This window comes from Stegastes partitus, unplaced genomic scaffold (genome assembly GCF_000690725.1).
Source record: "Stegastes partitus isolate 25-593 unplaced genomic scaffold, Stegastes_partitus-1.0.2 Scaffold211, whole genome shotgun sequence".
Classification (NCBI taxonomy): domain Eukaryota; kingdom Metazoa; phylum Chordata; class Actinopteri; family Pomacentridae; genus Stegastes; species Stegastes partitus.
The window spans coordinates 424291-448172 of NW_007577942.1; the positions used below are offsets into that span (position 1 = coordinate 424291).

The 23882-nt window shown below is 43.6% G+C and overlaps 1 protein-coding gene across 1 annotated transcript in view; it reads left to right on the forward strand.

Annotated features, from left to right (window-relative positions):
• Positions 1–23882, forward strand: part of LOC103356623 (tetratricopeptide repeat protein 28) — a 125692-nt gene that overhangs the window by 83058 nt on the left and 18752 nt on the right. The window contains exons 5-9 of the mRNA XM_008280846.1: positions 2919–3426; positions 14404–15200; positions 15291–15835; positions 18175–18698; positions 23730–23839. Coding sequence (XP_008279068.1) covers positions 2919–3426; positions 14404–15200; positions 15291–15835; positions 18175–18698; positions 23730–23839 — 2484 coding nt within the window. The remainder of the gene's footprint in view (positions 1–2918; positions 3427–14403; positions 15201–15290; positions 15836–18174; positions 18699–23729; positions 23840–23882) is intronic.

Below are 23882 nucleotides of genomic sequence, written 5' to 3' on the forward strand. Positions count from 1 at the left end.
TCCTGTGTTGGTTCAGTCAGGAGGAAGTCCCACGCCCACCTGAGATTATAAGCATGGTGGTGGTAGTCTTTTCGACAAGGCCAGCCCTAATCCAACTGTTTAGGTCTCCATGACAACCAGGCTTGTCCCATAAGCTCCGACAGTCTGTGATGATAGCCTTGGTTGTTTGGAGTATATCAGACCTCATAGGTCCAAAGTGAAATAAGGAGGATTTTCAAAGGCATAGTCGCACAGCTGCAAGGCGAGGCATAACCACATAGCTCAACACAGCGGTGAAGTGGTGGGCAGCAGTTCTCTGTTCCAGGGTAAGAAATAAAACACACACCAGGGGCTCAGAGTCACAGAACTCGCATACCACCAAGCCCAGCTATCAAGAACAGCTCAGTTGCATGACATAAGGGGCTAATTATGCTAAGTATAATGCATTACCTCTAGCTTGTGCTTTGAAAGCAGCCATTTCTCTAATGTGCTACAAAATATAAACATACTTAGTCGTGGAGGCTGACATTGGAGAATCAGCAAGGATTCCTAAACCAATGTCCTTGTCAGAGGAAAGAAATGTAATAATGTTGTTGGAACCAAGCATTTCTGATTAACATGTCATCTCAGCCATCCTCTCTTGTCTAGCTTCTTTTTTTTTTCCTCTCTCTCTCAGGCAGAACTAGTTTACCTTTCATTAGGAGACCCTTGGTACAAAATGTGTTTGCTGATAAGAGCCAGCGGTTTATCAACAGTTTATAATGGATGGCGTTGGGATTAATCAAATCAGCACACATCCGGAGAAGGGCCGGACTCTGTAAACACAATCAGATCTGACTCTGCAGACCAATTGAGAGGACTGGAGGAAAGAGAGTAAGACTGAGCAGGGAGCAGAGATAAGTGCAGCAAAGAAATGGAATGAAATTAGAATGAAGTCAATTTGGCAGAAACTGCGTATTTTGGGACATTATTTCTGTTCCAGACAGAGAGTTGTTTTGCAATAGTGGTTGGGGAGTCAGGATGAGCAGTGGTGGGGAGGACTGCAGTCAGAAGTGAGAGAGATACATATGGTCTCAGTGTCTCTGCCTGAGCCAAACACAGTGCATCCTCTGTAACTGGCAAGGCTGGCTCCTCATTATCTGCCTATCTTGGCTTCCATCTGAGGAGAAAATGCAGCGTTGCAGTCTCACTTTAGAGGGACACTGATCACAAGAGCAACTCATCTCAACTGGAGAAAGATTGCGCTCCCCCTCTCGCTTTCTCTCCCCCCCTGTCTCCCACTGCGCTCGGTTGAAGACAGACAGAGATGAGGAATCCTCTGTTTTCTGCTCAGAAAACTGGAAGTTTGAGTCGGAGAGATGGAGCGAAGCTTCAAAAGGCACATGTAATTGAGCAGCTCTAGATAGGCTATCTGGGAACATGAAACAGCAACAGTTGTGACGGAGGGTAATTGCCTCCCCGGGCTCGTATAATGCCTTGTCGAGTCTTTAAACTTGAGCAAACTGCTGGAAGTCCTTATGTCAGCAGGTAATTGGTTCCAGGCATCAGCAGCTATGTGAAATGAAGGAAAGATAGGTTGGTGGGGTGTATGTGCATTTCGGAAAAGAATGTATGAAAGATTCAAAGAAAAGTGTTGTCTTTATAAGCCTTTTCAAGAGTGTCCAATGGTATTGATTTTTCTTCTCAACAATGTGCTCTGCCTTTCATTTATTCACAGGGCTCAATATTTTCATTAAGTGGCGCTAGAGCAAAGTAAAAATGTCTCCTGCTCTTTGCGGACGCATTTTTTCAATTTACATCTTGATGTATTTGTCAAATAGTATGAAAAGTTTGAACTCAAGATAATGGCAAGTATCAGTGGCAAGTTTTGCATTATGTGGCTATAGAAGCTACTTTACTGAATGTCTTACTGCTGAAACTACATCGAGCGGTTCATCCTTTACTGTTGCTGACTATTGAATTTCTAGTTTTGCCTCTCTGGCCCCAGGATGACCCAGGTCAGCACCGTGGCCTTTCCTGTCAGGGTGTCCGTCCTCTCCGCTGGCCTGCATCCAACCCTCTTTCTTGGCTGGAGGATGCAGAGTGGGACCTCAGGAAGGAGATGCTTTATTAGCTGCCCCTGCATGATTAATTGAACATCTGTTCACACAAAGACAACTGACCCCCAATTCCCAACTGTTTATCCCCTGTATAAACAGTTAATAAGCCTGTAGTGAATGTTTCATATGGGAGGTCAGGACTGCATTTTCTGAAACCTACTTCTCAGTTTGCAGCCAGAGCTATAGTGTTCTCTGCGCTTTTATTTTCACAGGTGGACACTGTTTGTGAAAATGAAAGCTTGAGTAGGCGACAATACACAGCATATTGTTCCCTATGTTTTTTTTTTTTGTTTTTTTTTAGCTTGAGAGGTCCTGCCAGCAGTCAGTCAGTCGATCCCCTGCAGCTCTGGTGTGAAGCTAAAACCCCTTTGCTCTCCCTCCTGATTAGCAGTGTCTTTGTTCCGTTGGTGGTGGCACGCCATGAAGCGTGATTGCAGTGGGCAAACTGACGGCTTTAAAACAAGCCTGCTGCTGTGCTGATCTGCATCACACTTTACCCCCCTCCTTGCTCAGCAACGACAAAATCAAATCAGGTTTTGTTTGTTGTTGGGTCTCTGAGCACTAAGCCTCCTAAGAGACTTGGGAATTTAGAATTTTTTTTTTTTTCCTCCTTTTTTTTTTTTCTTATTTAATTATTTCTGTGCAGTACTTCTGGGTAAAGGGACATTTTAGTGTGGGTGGGAAATCTGTGATGCAGAAGCAACAAAATTACTCACTGTTGATGGAATGTAGGTATAATTAATGGGGCTATTTGAGATTTCTTTTCTTTTGCCTACAGTTGGTTACCTTGCTGTTTTTCTTACTCCTTGTCCATCTTTCTCTCTGTCTCTCTTTCTGTAGGCTGCATCAATGGCACTGAGCAGCTTGGGCCATGTATATACAGCCATAGGGGACTATCCAAATGCCCTGGCCAGCCACAAGCAGTGCGTCCTGCTGGCCAAGCAGTCCAAGGATCAGTTGTCCGAGGCTCGTGAACTGGGAAACATGGGGGCTGTCTACATCGCCATGGGAGACTTTGAAAATGCTGTCCAATGTCATGAGCAGCACCTAGGCATTGCTAAGGCCCTGGAAAATAAACGAGAGGAAGCCCGGGCCTATAGTAACCTGGGTAGTGCCTACCACTACCACCGCAACTTTGACAAGGCCATGTCCTACCATACTCATGTTCTGGAGCTTGCCCAGGAGCTGGAAGAAAAGTCCATTGAGATGAGAGCCTACGCAGGACTGGGTCATGCTGCTCGCTGTATGCAGGACTTGGAGAGAGCCAAGCAGTACCACGAACAGCAGCTGTCTATAGCTGAGGGGTTGAAGGACAGGGCTGCAGAGGGAAGGGCTTCTTCCAATTTGGGTATGTATGCAAAAACTTAATATCTCTAAGATAAGTTGTCTGTTGAGTGGTGATAGCATGAACACTAAAGCTGTGAATGTGTTCTTGGTGTATTATTTGCTCTCTGCGGTAGCATACGGGATGCCACATATAAATAGAAAATACAAAACATATCACCACAGTATAATGATCTTTAAACTAAGGATATAAGGAGTAATAGTAGTTTCTAAGCAAAACTTTAATCCAAAAATGTATAATTTAAATATCTATGTGACAGGAAAAATCAGTAGCCTGATATTTTTGGATTGCTGTAATGGAAGATGAGTATCAGCGGCAAGTGTTCAGATCAAAAAAGAAACTGGTCTATTGTCTGAATTGCCTGTTAAGTATTAAATTAACTAAAGTGCGGTCTTAATTCAACTGATGACTCTGTACAAATAAATACATCAGTCCATAAGACATCAAGAAACTACCCAGTGGTTTGTGACACTATAAGATTTTACAACTCTGGGAAGTTGTTAGAGCAGTAATCATGTTATCCTACGTAGTGACAACCAAGAGGTAAGCTGTATAAATGTCCTTTTTAGAGCTGCAAGGATTATTTATTAATTGAATAGCTGACATAGGAGAGAATGAATTGGCTTTTCTTTACCACATCTATTTTGTAAATAGAATTTTGAGTTTTGTTGAACAAAGCAAACAATTTCATTAGATTATCTTGAGTTTTGCAAAATTAACAAGGGCACCGCTGTATTTTGGCTAGTCTGACTCACTGGATGTAGACTGCAGGTATAAGTCTGCTCTTTCCACTGCACATTTCACACAGCTTTCTCATCCCCTTCCTCTGTCTGCATGTTAGTATTTTTCAAAATCCCCTTCACATCAGCAAACAACAACAATAACCTCCAAGCAGGAACCTACATGCTGAAAATGTCAAGTTTTGGATTGTGCTGAAAGGCATCCCTGCTTGTTTTCTTTTTTACTTTCTGATGAATTAGCCATTTTAATGACAGTGTGAGCCTCCCTCTTTGCAAAGATTCCTTCAAAGTTCACCCATCAGTATTTTGTAGGGATACCATGACTGCATCCTGGGCTTAGCATCACCCAGTGTTGTGATTGGTTAAAATAAATACAACCACATCACAACATTTTTCTTCCTGCAGTTAAATGATAATGTGATGTAACCAGACCGTTCAGCAGCGCTGACACAGCACTGCGGAGATGGGTGTGGCTTTGCAGGACTAAATATTTAATGGTGTGAAATCATTTTGAATCAAATTTGTCAAACTAACCATTGCTTGAAAGCATAAAGCCTTATGGTTGGATTGGTGGCTAATACCACATTGTCTGAAGTTCTTTACTCTGCAGTAATATTGCATTCACAGCAAAATAATAGTTTCTTAGTCTTTCTGTCATTTGCACGGGGCACAAACTCACTAAGGCCAGTGTTATGCTTTCGAATATGTAGACATCCTGAATGCTACAAGGGCAGTTGTGTGCACACTTTGCAGTAGTGTGCATGCATGGAATACATAGATACTACCTGGTACACATGTATGGAGCGTAATCCTCCCAGTGGACTGCAAGCAGACTAGAAAGTAGTATAAGAACGACTGTGCATCCATAGTGTCTGCAGCTGTCCGTGTGTCACCCAATAGTATGTAATCAAGGATTAACATCTTCTCACTGTAACAGTCCATAAAACACAATATTCTTCGAGGTTGTGTGTCTTTTTTTAGTAATAATAAAAAAAGAGAAATAAATGTTTCCGAGTTAATCAAGAAAATAATTGCAGATTAGTCTAGTGAAAATGATTGTTAGTGAAATAATCTACAAGGATTTACAGTACACTTGCACACACTTGGTTGAGTCTGCAATTCTGGAGAAAGATTGTTTATATTGAGCTATTTATCATATTTAGATAGCATGTGCCAGATTAACAGTCTAACTGCAACTGCTCCCTTTTCTCCACATCTTCCCTCCCCTTCAGTTCACCCCTGTCGATTGCGCGGTCATGAGCGTGTGCAGGACATGCTAGAATAGTGTTGTGTGGATCAGTCTGAGCCACTGTGTTTGTTTCCCATTTACAGAGCCAAGGTTGTATATGAACAAAGGATTGTTGTTTTTGTTTTTTTCCTGCTTTCAACACCCACACAGAACGGACAGAAACACCTTACTGGTTGCATTGCTTTGCATTGTGGCAAAAGTTAAGCCAGACAATCCTTTTTGTTTCAGGAGCCCTCTATTGTTGGTCTGAACACAGACTTAGTGTGTCGGTTTAGAACCGTCGATCAACATTGTCTATGCTAATGAGCACCACCTCCCGGGGACACAAGACGGGTTTTGGCATCGGTATTCTCTTCACAAATGATTAGTGGAATCCCTCAGTCAGGGTATCATCCCACCTCTTCAGATGAAAGTCCTTTCATTGTCTTATGGATGCATGCCTTGCTCGGAAATTCAGCTTCGACCATTGCTGTCGGGAGCAATGTGAAAGTCAGCGTCCAGCAGTACGATAACAAAGCTATGGGGGCTTTTCACGATGGAAACTTGTGCTTCCTTGCTTCCTCTTTCCTCCTGTGACTACAATCATGAAAGATCTGAAGAGAGGAGGCTTCTGGGGGAGCTTAGAAAGAGGAATCACTGACTGGGGTATGCTACTTCTGACATCTTCGCTGGTAGGAGCGAAGAGACACGAGTAAGGGAAGGAAGGAGGCATGTTAGCATAATTAAAAGCGCCCTGTGTGTTATCACATCCTCAGAGATAAGGATGCACCTGGTAGTTGGACGGTAAGAAATCCTGCAGTAGGTTACTGATAGTAGAAGTGTTTACTGATTGTATTCTGCAACATGGGACTTTAGGTGTATGTTTAGCTACCTTGGACCTATCAGGAGGCTCACTGATGACACTGAAGATCATAGTGCCCTGTGCCTTTTCTTAGGCTGATTATACCCCGAATGTAAAGTCCAGCTTGTTATTTTCTTGTCTGGGGATCTCGTGTTAGAGCCGCCATTTCCTGCTAATATTTTCAGTATGCTTCTGGCTGCGTTTACTTATTGTTGTTTATGATCAGTAAAACCTGAGTGTTTTTTCTACCTTAAAGCAAAGGCAGGCAGCTTATTATCTACTGATGATGTACTGCATCGCCGCTATTTCATTTAAAGTTGTTTGTGGATACAGCTTAATGGTTAGATTAAGTTCTACAGTGGACAGTGCCCTGTGGATTATTTAAGTGCAGGACATCTGCATAGAAATCAGGGAAGAAGATGGTGCATGTTAGAGTGAACAGTCATTTGTGATCCCAAAAAGTTGTGTGGCGGCAGAATGTGAACATATATCACAGAGTCAGCGTATAAATAAACCCTATAAAAAATGTATAGTTTTTCATGGAGAAATCTCCAGACATTAATCGTCTCTGCTCTCACCTTCATGCTAGTTTGGACCTAATCACATCTTGAAGTGAAATGTGGTGTGAAGATAAATAAAAATGAGGTGGGAAGTATTTTTGAACCGAATCTCAAAATGAAATTATTATTCCCTTTGCAGTCAAGCGTTGTACAGCTAAATCCTGCTAAAATGAAATTATTAGCGAGGTAACCTTGTGGCGTCTGCTAATATAGTGATGAAAGGAACGTTAGGGATAAAGGTGTCCCTTTGGATTTTCAGTGCCCCGTGAGATATATGATATGGGCAATTCTTCTGTATTTAGTCGCGTAATTACAACCTGCGCTGAATGACTTATGATAGCCATCAAGACGGCAGTAAACCTGACTCTAATGGACAACTAAGAGGCATGGTAGTTTCTTCCAGATGAATTATTCTTTAACCTAATGTGCAAAATTGTGCAAGTAAAGAGTAGGGTTAATCATCCAAACATAAATTGAAGCTGTCCTTCGACCAGCCTAATGGCCGCACATCCTGGTCAGCTCTGAGCTGCAACACACACACACCTGATTTTAAAAGTGAGCTGGTAACTGGTTGTCATAAATTAGGGGCTGTGGTAAGAACGTTTTACGATGTTACAGTACATGTGAGCTCTATTACGAGTGGGCGCTGTATGTCAGGCAGCAAATGTATTCCTATCTGTCTTGTGATTGCCATTATGACGGCAACAGCACTTTTATTCATTATTAGCGGCAACATTTCAGTTCTTCCAGTCTGTGGCAGAGTAATGACGGTGTCGCTGATACAGTATCAAAGACCTGCAGCTGGGGACCGAGCAGAAGCTGAATGAGTGGGTGGTAGCAGCGAAGCCTGTTGCTCCGTGGCCTGAACAAGCCTGACCATCATGTGGATACAGTAGCACTTGACACCCAGGGGAGCTTGTTGCCCATCACAGTGCTGCCTGATCTGTTGGTACTTCTTGTCTATTTTCTCCCTCTTCACTTTTTGATGCCTCCCTCCCTCACTCTCTCCGTCTCCCCTCACCCCTACTGATTGTAATCTGCAGCTGTCAAGCTCCCAGTAATTGAAACTGACTTGATGAATCGCTTAATTACCTTTAATAGCTGATTCAAGAAGAGCTGAATAATGAAGATAACAGAGAATGAAGTGGAGGTTGCGAAGCATCAGTCTGTAATTGCCCCATTGTTGTTGTTTTTGTTTGCGGCAGTGGGGCGTGCGTTGTTTTTCCGCCATCAGCGCCCGCGAGCCTGCTTAGCACAAGAAGATACGGGCGAAAACTAACAGGATGTTGTTTCAGACTTCAAAAAAAAAAAAAAAAGGGAAAAAAAGGCTGCCTTTACGCCGCGCACAAAGAGGGAATGGATGATCGAGTGAAGATTAACGAGCAATGATAAAAGCAAAAAACAAAAGATGGGAAGGAGGAAGTTGCAGAAACAAGAAAGAGTAAACTTTTATTATGCCCTCTCAGCTTGTCGTTAATGTTGCGTGTAGTGTGGGTGGAGCAGCAGCTGACATGGCTCTGAGGTACAGTTGTATAGAGATTGCCATGCTTTAATATCTAACCATGATGCCCAGCGGTACCAGCAGCCCTGGCTCAGCACACTCTGACCTATAAAGGATATGAAAATGTTGCATTCCAGCCCCATTTATTATTCATTAATTGGCTAGCTTACCCCCCTAGTCAGCAATATTTAATATCTGAGCGAGGACTGAAGCGGTGGGATTCCATGTAGTTCACATTTGTGGCATTCATGAAACAGAATCTAAATTGTATTATTTTCTCTTGCATTTCACTTCAAGGAGACTTTAAATAAGTTTGTTTGGAAGTGTTTGTGTTGTAGCTTTTTTTTTTTAAACGCTTGCTTCTCTTGATTCACACCTCGTCGTTTGACCGTCTCCAAGAAGTCACTGGAAATGTTGACTCCATCAGTTGGAATGGCTGGAGGTGAAAGTCCTAATTAAGCATATTTTTTTCTCTCTCTCTCTTTTATCCAGCATCCCTGGGGATTGCTTTCTGCTGATGTTCACGAAAACAAAAGCAACATAAAGAGCAAAACAATAGAGAGAAGAGTTCATGAAATCAGACAACGTGCGATGCTTTGTGTTTAGATTTTGCCGCTAGTGTCACGACCACGGGACGCAATTTCTTTGCCGACGATGAACCCCTCGCACACGTTTCACACCGGTGCTTTTTTCATTTGTGAGAATGAGTCTGCATTTCAGAAAACCTGTTGTGTAAAGCTGCTTTGTTGTGACATCTGATTGCCAGGTTTTGCAACGTGTCTGACAAAAACACAGTGATTTTAATAGGCAATTTGTTGTGTTGAAATACAGCAACACTGACCCTGAGATTGAGAACTCTTCAGCATCTTATTATGAAAGGAATAATATCGACATAGCCTTTTGAGTGAGTGGCGTATAAATAGGCAGAAAAATCACATAATTAGCAGGGTTTTCCCCCCCCCCGTCATCATTATTATCATTCTCCTCGTGACACTGTGGCTGTGTCGATATAAATCCTGTACTTTTCCAACATGCTGTAAGGAGACTGCCCACAGCTGGAGTAAACTACAGACAGGGACCAGACTTGCCTGGAGCGCTGAAGCATAGAGATTATTCGGTTTTGTACCTAAGCCTTTGGAAACAGCAGTGACTGTAGATATATTATTAGTCTGACCAGGAAAGCGAGCAGGAGAGGGGCAGAATTTACAGAGGAATTTAGAGCGCCTAATTGCCCAGACAGGATGAATGAAAGAACAACGTAAGGAGAGAGGCAGTGAAAGAGCCTCACAAATACACAAGAAAAGAGCATTTATCTGAGATCGGTGACATCTTCAGCTCTTCATTAATGACCACGTTAATGCCTTGTGTAAATATTAGCAGGCCTGCAGAAGGGAAAACAGGGCAACTGGAACAGTGGTTGGAGAAGCGGGATTATTAGGATGCCGGTCCTGTGTTACTCTCTTGGAGAGGTCTTTGCTAGCCCGTGGATCTTTTTAGCCTGGCTCCAAATTTCTGTTTGTTGGAAAAGCAGCAGACGCTCCCTGCCTCCCCTCTCATGGCCCCCTTAATCTCATGACCGAGGACTGAGCCAGAAACTGGACTAGAGGCCCTGCGAAACAAACTCTCCTAGTCCTTATCCTTACACCGGAGTGTAGCTCACCGTCCGTGTGCACTTATTGTTCCACTCCCTTTGCAGAGCTATTAAACGAAACAAAAGCGCTGTGGCATTCTTCTGCAAGAAGGAACTGTGCCCTTTTTCTGGCACATCTGTAAATTCAGCATGAAATGTGATCTGTTCCTAAACAGACAAGAGATTGTGCTGTGCAAACAAAAAAAAAAAAAAAAAAAAAAAAAAAAAAAAGTTGAGACAACTGAGGCTGAACATTGTTGTTAAGGAGGCAGGGGGAATCAGATGTCATGCGTGTGGAGGGTGCAGAGAGAGTTGGTTTAGTGAGCTGAAGGAGGGGTGAAGGTCAGTAGGAGCGGAAAACAAAAGCAGATCAGCTGGAGGACTCTGGGAGAGGATGAGCACAACACTCTGTCTGCGTGCTGTTGTTGGCAGACCACCCATTGAGCGACTGTCTATCCATACCCATTCGTTGTTTTTTTTGTTTTTTGTATCTTTGTCCTTCCTTTCTCCCTGTCAGTCAGACTGTAGGAGATATCTGAGTCTGAGAGTGAGGATTTGGTACCTTAAGCCCGAACCCCAAAACTCCACCCCTTTGTGCAGACCACAGGAGGATCTAATGTCTGCTTTAGCTCACTGCTTCCCCCAGCAGATCATAAAATACACCGTTGTGTATTGTATTATCATGCTTCTCTGTTAAGACACTTAGAGTAATATAGCCATGTAGTCTTTCATCTTCCATTCACCTCTTTGTTTGCACAGACGTGATTTGAAGTCTCTCTTTATCCTCTCCATTATGATACAGTCATCCATATGCCATCTTTGGAAGCTGCATGTACTCCTTATGTTTCTGTTTAAACCATGCATGACTTGAATAATGCTGCTGCTGTGCAAAATGTTTTCAGCCTAACTCTATAGCCTTTAACCACGCGTTAAGACAGAGTGCCTCATTTGCTCTTTATCATTATAATGCATGTATTCTGTTATTGATTAATTAATAAACAAAACTAGAAAACTAGAACCAGTGGATCTACTTGGAAAAAAAATCAATAAGGATGCTCTACCCTACTTTATCTTCTTAAGTGCCTCTCCTGAATAATTATTTATTTTTAAATACATATTTTGTCCTGTACATTAAAACACTACTTTGTAGTTTGATTAATGTAATCTTGATTTCTCACATGCATTACATCCATTAGCGATGACCTTGAACTCTTTCCATTTCAGAATATATGAAAGTTATTCAGAGGTAGCGAACTATTTATGCTAGCTGTAGTTGAATAAAATGTTTTGCCACTACTGTCAGTTTCCTTCAAAGTCTGACTTCCCTATTTTGGTATTTTACCCGTGCCGGCCTCCCCCAGTTGAGACTCGTATTATCATCAAAATTTCCGCAAACACCACAATTCCAGTGTCCCGCTCTGGTTTTTCACTTTTCAAACATGATCGTAAATTTTTATGTTGACCCCGTTCTAAAATATAAATGAGGAACAAAATGGAATCATTATTTTGGGCTCAGGGTGGTCATCTCTCCCCTATTTCCAGTATCACCCCAGCACAGTGGCAGCAGCGCCATTGTTGGTAAAAAATCCTCTTAGCTAACTGTAGGCAGCAGCGCTCTGGACCTTCCTGGCTCCTGGAGGAATGACACAGTGATTTACTCAGAACACGACACCATCCCTCAAAGTCATCACTGCAGCATATCCCTCTATGTACAGCCAGCTGTGTAATGAAAAGTGACAACACATTGCCATGCTTTTAATGTCTTTGGTCATGGGGGGATGGATAGGGCTCAGTATAAAAGTATTTGAATGGTGGGGTGTGGGCTTTATCCTGTTTTTTTCACTGTCTTTGTCTCAAGCTATGTGAGGAATATTTGAGCCATTTTTTCCCCTGCATTTTAGCCAAATGCATTTAGTATGCACCACAGATTTACAGTAAAATCTGAGGTTAAATTTAATCCCAAGACTGATACTTTGTCGAGGTCATTTAAATTTGGACAGCATGCCACAATGAACACATGAGCCAGACCCCCTTAATAATTCCCAATTTTTGTGTTGCAGCAGTATTTACCTTCATGTTTGGTATGGTTTTATTTACTGTTCTGCTGGATAGTATTCCCAGAGGGTTCCGTAATCCTCTTACCATATGGGGGGGGTGCTCAGAAAATGTTTTTTTGCCTCAAGTGTAGCTCTAGGCATTGCCTAAGGCTTATGGCAATTTCGGCGCTATGGCAGCTTCCAAGCCCAACCTCAAACCTGACCATACTCCCACAGCCTCTGTCCAGCCGCTGTCCTTTACCCCCACGTCCATCACCAAGCCCCAGATCCATTTTTAGCCTGCAGCATGGAACATGTTTGCTGGTAATACATCAGTAGGCATTATAGCCTCGGTAAGATCAGCCTCCATTGGGGAAAGCGTAACCTTGGGAGTGACTTTGTGGCGAGAGCTGTCACTGCTTCTCCAACTAGCCTGCTGTGAATCTTAACATGCTTCCACTCATAGGAAAGAGTCCAAGCTGAGGGGTTTGTCCAAGATGTTGGAAATATCTGTTCCAGCAAAATTTTAAAACCCAAAAAGCCACATTTTTACTGTATTTGTCGTGTACACAGTCAACAACAATAGAGATTTAACTCTTTGTAAAGGTCTTCATTGTTTTGTTATTTGCTAACTAGTCTTGCCCAACATTTGGCAGCACTGCATCCCCGTCCCTCTCTGCTCTTCTCTGTGAGACGTCTAGCATACCAATTCCTCAGGGCCGTGACCTGATGATTACAGGGTCACTTCAGGTTGTATCACTTTATCCTGAGAACACAAGCAAGCAAACAAACAGCCAATCAGGTTTGATTTGTCGGTAGGTCTGTGCTACATGCTGAATCATGGTCTGAATTAAGTAGCCAAAGGATCTGTGTGATTATGTTTCCCCCCCCCCCAAAAAAATCCAATCTATTTGCAGGTGGATTTATTTTCTATGTCAAATTTTTCGACACCCAATTCAGGCAGGTTTAGTTTTTAATTAAAGTCCTTCTTCATGCTTGATTTGGAGTGAAATATTGATGGTGCATATTTCACATATGTGGGCCAGTTTCTTACACCAGCCCTGTAAAGTGTGTCTGAATAAACCTAACTAGCTGGTACGCCAATATGTAGCCCAGTGGTTTACGCTGTAATGGCACCGCATCTTTTTTCCAGTTCTCATTGGTGCAATGTGCTGCTTTTTAATTCAGCCAGCATCGGACTGCTTATCTACATCTACCACGTAACTTCTGCAGTCGTTTGAGCTGTCTGTTTAGCTTCAGTCCCAGTATTTATATAGCCTGTGTTCAGGCCCATAATGTGGCAGGTTTCGGATGAAATAAATGGGAAAACACACATGGCAGTAACTTATCCCAGCGGCACCATCACATGCTCACCGCAACCCACAGAGCCCCTCAGCGACCATGGTTCCTACCCACTCTGGCTCCAGAACTGTTTCCATCCCTCGTGTCCCATCAGTGGCTGTACCTCCGTCCTACTACCCCATTAGCCTCCATGCTGATGCAGCAAAGCAGTGATGACCAGGCTGTATGGTGGATGAAAGTTATTTGCCTTGCAGATGGTTTCTCTGTCTCCATCCACCAGCCTGCAGCCGTTCTGTCTTCTCTCTCAGTAAGGTTTAATATTATCACTGCAATTATTATCTCTAAAAGCTGGGTGACAATGCAAAAGAGGAGACGGAGAGATTAGCAGTGAGTCTCAGAGGGAGGGAGGGTAGATACGGTAGATATGTTCTGATGTCTCTTTACTCTCTGCTGTGTATTTGTCGTTGTGCATGAGTGTATAGGTGTGGGTGCACTTTTGTTTGTATGTATGTGTGTGTGTGCGCGTGTGCGGTGTGTGTGTGTGTGTGTGTGTGTGTGTGTGTGTGCATGTGTGTGTGTGTGTCAGATGGCTGCCTGGCTGTGGGGTAAAGCTATTATTTTTCAGAGGATGGTATTTTATCAGAGATAATACGCTCAATTCACTGGGTTCTGTATTATTTATTGTTTCTCCACACTTATCTCATTTTTTCCAAAGTTGTTTGCTGAGCTTTCCATCTACTATTCACACTCTTTCCTACTTATACTTTCCCTCTCTTTCTTTCTTACTCTCTCACTGCTATTTCCAACCCTGTGTAAAAGTTGTTGATTTTGGTAAAATCCCTGTAAGACACAATCATCAAAGGCAGCTTAAACAATCAAAAGATTCTATTTAGTGTTATAATAACTCTGTTTGATTGCACTACATTTTAATGACCATAATTCTGTGGGAGAGTGTGTTGTGTAAGCAGAGAACAGATGGCTCAGAGAGCATATTTTAACAACCAAATGACTTGTTTTGTACATGAAGAGCTGACGAGGCACTTGAATTTTACTCAATTACAATTTTCCCCTGAATAGGTCTTTAACTTCTTCCTCTTGCTCTCTCTCTCCTCTCTCCACAGGCATCATCCACCAGATGAAAGGGGACTATGAGACTGCACTGAAACTCCACAAAACACACCTGGCCATTGCTCAGGAGCTGAATGACTATGCTGCTCAGGGCCGGGCATATGGTAACATGGGTAATGCCTACAATGCCCTGGGAGCCTTTGACCAAGCCGTTCGCTACCACCGCCAGGAGCTGCAGATCTCCATGGAGGTCAATGACCGGGCCTCGCAGGCCTCCACCCATGGTAACCTGGCTGTGGCTTACCAAGCTCTGGGCGCCCATGACCGTGCTCTGCAGCATTACCAGAACCACCTCAACATAGCTCGTGAGCTCAGAGATGTCCAGAGCGAAGCACGGGCTCTGGGCAACCTGGGCAACTTCCACTGCTCTCGAGGAGAGTTTCCTCAGGCTGTGCCCTACTATGAGCAGTACCTCCGGCTGTCCCCTGACCTCCAGGACATGGAGAGTGAAGGGAAAGTCTGTCACAATCTGGGTTATGCCCACTACTGCTTGGGGAACTACCAGGATGCCGTCAAATACTATGAGCAGGACCTTGCTCTGGCCAAGGACCTTCATGATAAACTGAGTCAGGCCAAGGCATACTGTAACCTTGGCTTGGCTTTCAAGGCTCTAGGAGACTTCACTAAGGCAGAAGAGTGTCAGAAATACCTGTTGTCATTGGCCCAGTCCCTGAACAATGCACAGGCTCGCTTCAGAGCTCTCGGGAACCTGGGGGACATATTTGTCTGTAAAAAGGATGTGGCTGGAGCCATTCAGTTTTATGAACAGCAACTGGCTTTAGCTCACCAGGTATGGCTGCCTATATATATATACATAGAAAATGTAGCTTGAAATATATTTTGGATTTTCACTCATGTCTCTCATTCTGATTCGTTTCAGGTAAAGGAGCGTAGGATGGAGGCCTGTGCATATGCCGCCCTCGGAGCCACCTACAGACTTGTGCAGAAATATGACAAAGCCCTGGGCTACCACACTCAGGAGCTAGAGGTGTACCAGGAGCTCGGTGATGTGCCGGGAGAATGCAAAGCCCACGGTCACCTGGCAGCTGTCTATATGGCCCTCGGGAAGTACGCCATGGCCTTCAAAAGCTACGAAGAGCAGTTAGAGCTCGGTCGCAGGCTGAAGGATCCCGTTGTGGAAGCTCAGGTGTACGGAAACATGGGCATCACTAAAATGAATGTAGGCGTGATGGAGGAAGCTATTGGCTACCTGGAGCAGCAACTGGCCACTTTACAACAGCTGAGTGGCAACGAAGCAGTAATGGACCGAGGCAGGGCCTATGGAAACCTGGGAGACTGTTATGAGGCTCTGGGAGACTTTGAGGAAGCCATCAAGTACTATGACCAGTATCTATCAGTGGCCCAGAGCCTCAACCGCATGCAGGACCAGGAGAAAGCTTATAGAGGCTTAGGAAATGGACACAGGTGAGTGTCCTATTGCTGTAAAAATAACTGTCAATGTCAGTTTCCTCTAGCTCTTTGTGCAGCAGATAATTGTAGTCACAGCTTTTTGTTTTTTTTTGTAACAAATAATCGCAGTTCTTTGCATATAATTTCTCTCCTCGTGCTCACTATCAAGGACCACCATAGTTAAGAGACCCCTTGCTGGTGAGCAGCGCTTGAACGTTAGTCTGGTACTAGCTGTCTCAGCAGCAGCCTAGTGGCCCTTGCCTTATCTGTATGCAAAGTGGCTTTGGCACACAGACGTCTGAAACTGGGGGAAGCACAGTTATTTCGAGACAACCTCTTACATCTTGTGTCTCTTCTCCCTTCTATTTTTCCTTATGCTTCAAAGAGCTGATAGCAACCTGGGAGACTACCCTGCAAAATAAAACACGAAAGGCTTGGTGAAATCCTCATTTCAGAGATGATTTTCTTCTTATTGTGCGTCATCGGCATGGCACCGCAGCAATCACACACAGCTGTATTAGCCATGCATGAGTTCAGAAGGGAATAATAGACATCAAACCCTTCTCATCTTGCAGCAGCTCTTAGTCAAGCAAATATATTATCACACACAACATTAATTAAGCTGAAGGCTTTTATTCTTTTTAATGCTCCATTTGAACCAGCATCCAGCAATTGTTGGTGTGCCTGAGAATGTGAATAAAGTCTTTTTGAAAGCTGTGAAGCCAAATGAAATGTTCAGATGGGATGAATGCCACTCTGTCAAAACATACAGAAGAGGATGAAAACAGGCGTATTTTGACAGATGACCCATCTCATATTAGAGGATGGTAAACGATTCCCTTCAAAAACAGTCCTATAACAGCATTAAAAATTTCATATCATGCCTCAAACATTTCTCATATAGCCTTTCACACACAATTTAGTCATATCAGCAGCTATCGGCACCGGAAAGATAAATCTATGTTTCATGGACACCAAAACAGAAGCATCAGTTGCTTTTTGCGAATGTAAGTGTTCCTGCAGTGTGCACTTGTTTTAGCTTCTAAAAGGTCTCGGTTCGGAGAGTGAATATATGTTGTATGAATCAAATATATAGTTTCCCCAAGATGTGAGATCAGCAGTGATAAAAATAGTTTTTTTTTTCTTTTTACGTTAGCCCTGTGCAATATCACTGAAATGTCAAGTGATTCAAAATGTGAGTGCTTCTCAGTAAATGCATTATTTCTAAGTCAATAAAAGCATTTAATCTTATACACAGTCAAAACCATATACTTTAAAATGACTATATTGAAAATACTGGCCCCAAAGTAAAAACTCAATGCAACCAAAGTCACAGACACAAAAGTTAGAAAATCTGTGATCATTAAAACACATTGAAATATGAGTGCTCCTGTGATTTTACATCATCCCAACTGGTTATAAAATCACCTGTGAACACCAGAACTTCCTCACATATGTTCTGTCTGTCTGCATGTCTGCAGCATGGCTCCACATGGAAAAAGGCAGAGGCAGAGCTAAGAGCTATGATTTCACAAAGATGTACAGGAAAGATGGGTGACCTAATCTAAAAATAAGTCAAAACACAGCTGCAGCAGTAATCAGGCGATATAGAACAAGCTATAGTTCCACTGATCAGACCTGTAGTGGCTGTCCTTCTAAAATGACAATGCAGACAGTGCCCTGCATGCACAATCGAGCTCTGAACAACAAAGTTCACACAGTGGTTATCTGTAGAAATGGGAATATCTGTGACATTGCAAAATGTCAACCCGTATGTACAGTGTCAGGGACCAGGGTAGTGAATATTGGAAGCACATTAAATAGGCAGATAATATTCAAGATAAATTTGTTTGGCCCAGATGGGGTTCAGCATGTTTGATATGAACCTGGCAAGGACTACCACAGTGAATGCATAGTGCCGACAGTGTAGCACAGAGATAGGAGTTGGATAATATGGCCGAGTAAGGTGCCTGACTTGAGTCCGACAGAACATCTTTGGGGTATTTTAGGGTAAATGGTAGAGCAACACAGCCTCCTCCCTCTTTAATATTTATTTCAAAATGAAAAAAAGAGTAGAATCTCAGTAGTGAAAGCTGTACTGATGTTTGGTGGACTGAGTTCCTCCTGTGGGGCCTGTATTTTTAACATAGTAAATCTAAATTACAACATTTTCATTTTACATAACAGCAAACACATTCCTGTTCAAATTAGAATACTGCAGTTACTGCAACCTGATGCAATTTTGAATCACCTGACATTTAACTGGGATTGCACTTGGTTCTGTTGTATCCTGTGTCTCACGTATGTCAGTGCTTCACTCTATTGCTTACTGGCTTTTCTTTCTTCATCTACAGGGCCATGGGAAACCTACAGCAGTCTCTGGTGTGCTTTGAGAAACGGCTAGTGGTGGCTCATGAGCTAGGGGAGTGTGGAGGCAAGGCTCAGGCCTACGGTGAACTGGGTGCGCTCCACAGCCAACTGGGCAATTACGAGCAGGCCATCTCCTGTCTGGAGCGACAGCTGGCCATTGCTCGTGACACCCAGGACAGACTACTGGAGGGCGATGCCAGCTGCGGTTTGGGTGCTGTGTATCAAGCTATGGGAGAGTATGAGACAGCCCTGCGATGCCACCAAAGTGACCTGGAGATTGCAGAGGAAGCCGGCAGCACCACGCGCCAGGCCCGTGCTTATGGCAACTTGGGCCTTACTTACGAGTCGCTAGGAAACTATGAGCGGGCGGTCGTGTTCCAGGAACAGCACCTAAGTGTCGCGGCTCAGACTAATGACTTGGCTGCCAAGACACTGGCCTATGGCAGCTTGGGGAGAACACACCACGCACTGCAAAACTACTCACAAGCTGTCATGTACCTGCAGGAAGGTGAGTGAGTCAGGGGGAATAGGGGAGAGGATTGCCTTTGTTGCCTGAGCTGATAGGCTTAGAGTTTGCGAATTCATGAATATGAAATTCAGAGCCTATTTGTTGCTAAGCCTTTGCCACATTTTTATTAGGCTGTGTGCGTGTGTGTGTGTGTGTTTAGGCTTTTGTGCTTATGTGTTCTAAGTGCACAGGGGGATTTTGTGCGTGTATTATGCATTTGTGTTGTCTTCTGAGCTGTATAGGTATACCAGCATTTGTGTGTGTATGTCCGTGCAAACCTATCAGAATGCATGCCAGGGCATTTTTCCTGTTTACTGCTAGCTGTTTTTCACACCTCTGTATCTACTTTCTCAGAGGGTTCTTTACAGCAAGCTGCCAAAGAATCTTTTCACACAGTGGCTGTCAGACTCCTGCCTCTCACGCTTCATTGTCCCCTACAGATTATGGTGAAATAAAAACCTGCAGCTTGGCCTCTCAAAAATTCATTATGTCAGTGACAGTGCCGGAAGTGTTTGTCACTGAGGATGTGATAAGTGGAAGCGTTCATATATGTGAGCTGAATGTCCACGCTGCCAGCCTCACCCGTGCCCATTGACAGACTTCATGCTCAGGTGCACCCACGGTGTTACGACCCTGTTTGAATCCAAGAAAATTGGAATAAGAGGGCATTTGTATATTTCACCCTGCAGGGAGTGAATGCAAAGTAACAGGAATAAATCTCCTCTATTTCTCCTCTGTCCGCTGTATTAGAGTTAGTTGGGTCTGCAGTGACCCATACACCCTCTGCAGGCCTGCTTGTTGAGCTTTAATGGAAACAAAGGCGACAGGCCATTCTGTCTCCACCCTGTCCTCCTGTTGTCCCCCACACTGTCCTTGTTTTGTTCCTTGGTCTGGCTGTGAAAAAGCACAGTGCCTTCACTATCCTTGACAGCCAATTATTTCTGGCCAACCTACCCAGACCAAAAAGTTGGCAGGGTTTTTTTCCTTTCAGTTTTTCTATTTTTCCCCCCCTCTTCTACTGCTCCTTTTTTTTTTTTTATTCTTCATGCTGCACTGCTTGTTTTTTGTTTTTGTTTCCCAAAAAAGATTAATTGGAAGGAGAGATAGAAAGGCAGCTCCAAACTAGCGCAGATACTCTTGACAACATGTGACCTCCAAATCACTGTGTGTGTGTTTCTATATGTGTATCTGATGGGTTTTCTGTGTTGTGCAGTTATACGTAATGATAAGGCTGCAGCGGAAGACATAAAAGACACCAATTAGGTGCTGATGGGCAGACAGAGCTTCTGTCACTTCGAGAGTTCACACTAATCCCCAAGTTATGTTCCTGTAATGTTACATTGTAGAACGCTGCACTTTCTCAATCTTAAACAAAAGAGTCATTTCACACCGAGATGCACTTTTTAACGATTAACACAATCAATGGTGTCATTAAATCAATGCAGTCATTGTAGCGACTAATGGAGGTATTACAGCTTCTCCAAGCCTGGTTTATGGAATAACTAAAGGAACTAACTAATGGAATCACAATATTAACCTACAAAAGCAATTTATTTTGAGAAATGTATTGGATGCCTCATACGTCAGCCAGGGTTAATAGGTCACATATCGGTTTATCCTATGATGTAAATGGATTTGTAAATAAATATGAAATTTATGTGTCCTTATGGATCAAATCCAGTAGTCATATACTGTATATATATTTAAATGTATCCTTTTTTTAAAAACTTGTTTTATTTGCATATGCTAATATAAAGTACACATGCATTGTGGCTGCATATTTTGTATCAAATTATCCTTAATTATTTATTTCATTTCAATACTCTATTAATAATATTTGTGTTGTATGCACAAAGCAAACTTATATGGGAGAATACATTCCCATATGCAAACTCAACTGTATGAATAAGCTTGTATAAACAGAGCCTTAATTGTGTGTTCCAGACAAACATTTTAGGGTCACATGCATTGTGTGTTTTAGGGGATCATTTTATTGTTATACAGTTATAAATCATTTAAACTCATGCATTCATGTTGTTAAGTCTTGGAGGAGGTTGTCAAGAGGCATCTAAAACTAAACGCAGTTGGATGATATGTATGTGCATCTCGAAATATCTGGACCAGTTATCGTCATGTGTCGACCTCCTTGCTCAGTTTTCAGCGCTGCTATTTTTATGCTATAAAACTTGAATGTTGGATGCTGTTTAAGTGGCAGCAAGGGCTGGTGGCATATAGCGCTATAGATAGACGTATCTCTGTGCTTAAGTCTATTGAGTTCTCTTTCTTAGAGAGTGAATCTTTCACTGTAAGTGCATATATTCTAAAGATTATCGTTTGAAAAGCTGAAAAAAAAGAATTATCCCAGCTTTCCATTATCTCATAAATTATTAAGCAGGCTTCCACAAATACCGATATGTAAGTCTCAAATTAATGAAGACGTCGATCCTGTCTGAGAGCCATGTTAGCTCCATTGTAGAAATGTGTTTGAATTTAAAATAGGATTGGATGTTTCTTCAATATTATACTCTTGTCATCATTAGTATTTTAATTAAACTGCAAAGGTGTGAGGAAAATATTTATTGATACAGATTAGGTAAATGTATGTGTCAATATTAGAGAAAATGTAGTGTTTGCATTGTAAAATGTCTCCAGGATTGTTTTTTGGCCATCAAAAACAGTTATTATTACACCTAAGTGGGATTTGTGCTCTGTCTGAACCACGTGTTGATGTTTTGGATAGCCTCAGAAATCCCTCTTCGCACAACTTTGTGACGTGTAGTAGGGGATTTCTGTGTCTGACATTCGCATCCACTCCAGTGCACAATTGGCCGGCTGTGCCGAGGTGAGAGAGGAGTGAAGGTTTGCGCTGCTCTTTCTCGCTTTTTATTTTTCATCTGGTACTCAACTATTTGTGGCACTTTCCATCTGTACGATCCGGTGCCACATTACTAGTGCTGTCTTCCCCCAGGGGAGAATGTGCGTAAATGTGTGCTGTTATCCTCGTTTTTAAATAACATCACACATACTGTTCACTGTTCCATATGTGGTCATGATCAAAGGGCACTGTGTTGTCAGGTGTCATGTGTGCCGGGGTATCTGTTTGCAGCCCACCGCGCTTTGCGGTTACGCGGTGCATGAGATGCATCTGCGGTGTCTTGCACGTGAAGCTCGTGTCTGAAGGCAGAGGTGCGTGGGCCTCCGGGGCTGCAGGGGATCTCTCACCCAGCTGTCAAGCAGCCTTTAAAGTGTTCTCTAGTTGCTCTTCAGGGTGCAGCCAGCCACGGCCACATCCTCATGTCAGCCGCTGCTACGTGACTGTGCCTGCGGGGCGCACCAAAGGCACGCACGGTGACAGTGACAGACACTGAATGATACAGAGGGAATGAGAGAGTTAGGGAGGGAAGAAGACGTACAGAGAAAGAAAGAGGATGGCAGCTGGGTGGAGGGGAAAGACAGCGATCGGCATGAGTCATAATTCACATGTATTATTTCACTGTCAACTGGAGAATAAAGAAAACATAGAGTTGGTTGACATTCAGGCTTGATCATAAAGAACTATCACAGAGCAGCTCAGAGAAAGAAAGGTTTTCTGGTTGCGTGTGTGTGTGTGTGCGCGTCTGTGTGTGTGTGCATTCGTGTGTACGTGCAGATGAAAGGCTCAGAGCCGGAGTTGAGATGAGTGAGGGGTGAGGCTGTCAGAGAATGAAAAGGATAATTTAGATCTGTTTCCTCTCTCTTGCTCCAGCGCCTAATGAGCCCTAAGCAGTGCCGAGTCCCCCGCAAGCACTGCCACCACGGTAAAGATGAAACAGGTAGAGAGCGAAGGGGGGGCAACAGAGACACAGGCGCAGGGATGAGCAAATGAATGCAGGAGGTATAGGGAGAGAGGAGCACAGCGGATGCATGGGGGAAGAGGGCAGGCGGGCAGACAGAGGGGGGCGTGCGGAAAGATAAGGAAGAGAGGGGAGACTGTTGCAGGCTTCAAAGGCTGCCTGCTAGCGTGGCCATGGAGGAGCCATGAAGTCTATGGTTGCGTGGTGTGCTGGTCTTGCGGAATAGCCTGGCTTTTTCAGGTCACGCTCTCTGTTCTTGGCTTATCTGGTCCAGCCACAGACTGTTTTCCAGGAATGCAGTGAAAAGCAGACTCGGGCGAGGGTGGCTTGGCCCATTTTCTCCTCTCTTTGACCAAAAGCATGTTTAGACCCCTCCATCACACAAGCGAGAATAGACTTGCAAATACAGAGCCCATGTTAAGTGAGACTGTGCATGAGCTATTGCAGAACTGCAGAATTCCTGCTGTGCATTTAGCACCTTGTGGGTGATGTGTGGCCCGGCAGCTGTCACTTTTTTCTTTCTTTCTTTCATCATTGTCCTCTGTGGAGTGGCATTTTCATCTCAGTAATTGGGTAGAACCGAGTACTCGGCAGGCGGACTCAGGACACATGCAAAGATGTGACATACGCGTCGCTGCCTGAGGAATTGGAAGTGAAAAACAAACTGTGCGCTCGCCAGGTGATCTGACACAGGCACACTTACTGAACGTACACACCTACGTACACATGCACAGTCAGACCTCCCCTGGCTTTCCAAACAAAGTCTCTCAAACAAAATGTCACAAAGTAGGCTGCGTGTTTGCATTCGGTCTATTATTATCTCATCATTGTGTTTGCAAATATTTGTAGACATCTTCATGATATTGTGTGGCTTCTTTTATGCAAGCATTAGGCGTGTGTTTGTGTTTGCTCAGCCAGTCGATCCTCAGCATTGATTACTATGCAGCCCGATAAGTGCTCTAACACCCTCTCTGGCAGAAGCGTGTGTGTGTGCGTGTGTGTGTGTGTGTGTTTTAGAACCAGTGCGAGCAGCATCTTACAACTGAGGCCAAATACCCAAACCTGTTCGCTGTCAGAACATCAGTACCACGCTATGCTTACATCTGTTACTCTGAAATATACCTAAGAGTCTGCCTGCTCTGAATAATTTTTACTCTCCTCTCCCTCTCATCTGCTCCCTTTTCCCCCTTTCTGACAGGTCTGCGGCTTGCAGAGCAGCTGGCTCGGCGTGAGGACGAGGCGAAGATCCGCCATCGTCTAGGACTCTCTCTGTGGGCCAGTGGGAATCTGGAGGAGGCCCAACATCAGGTATAGCCTCTCCTCTCCTCTCCTCTCCTCTCCTCTCCTCTCC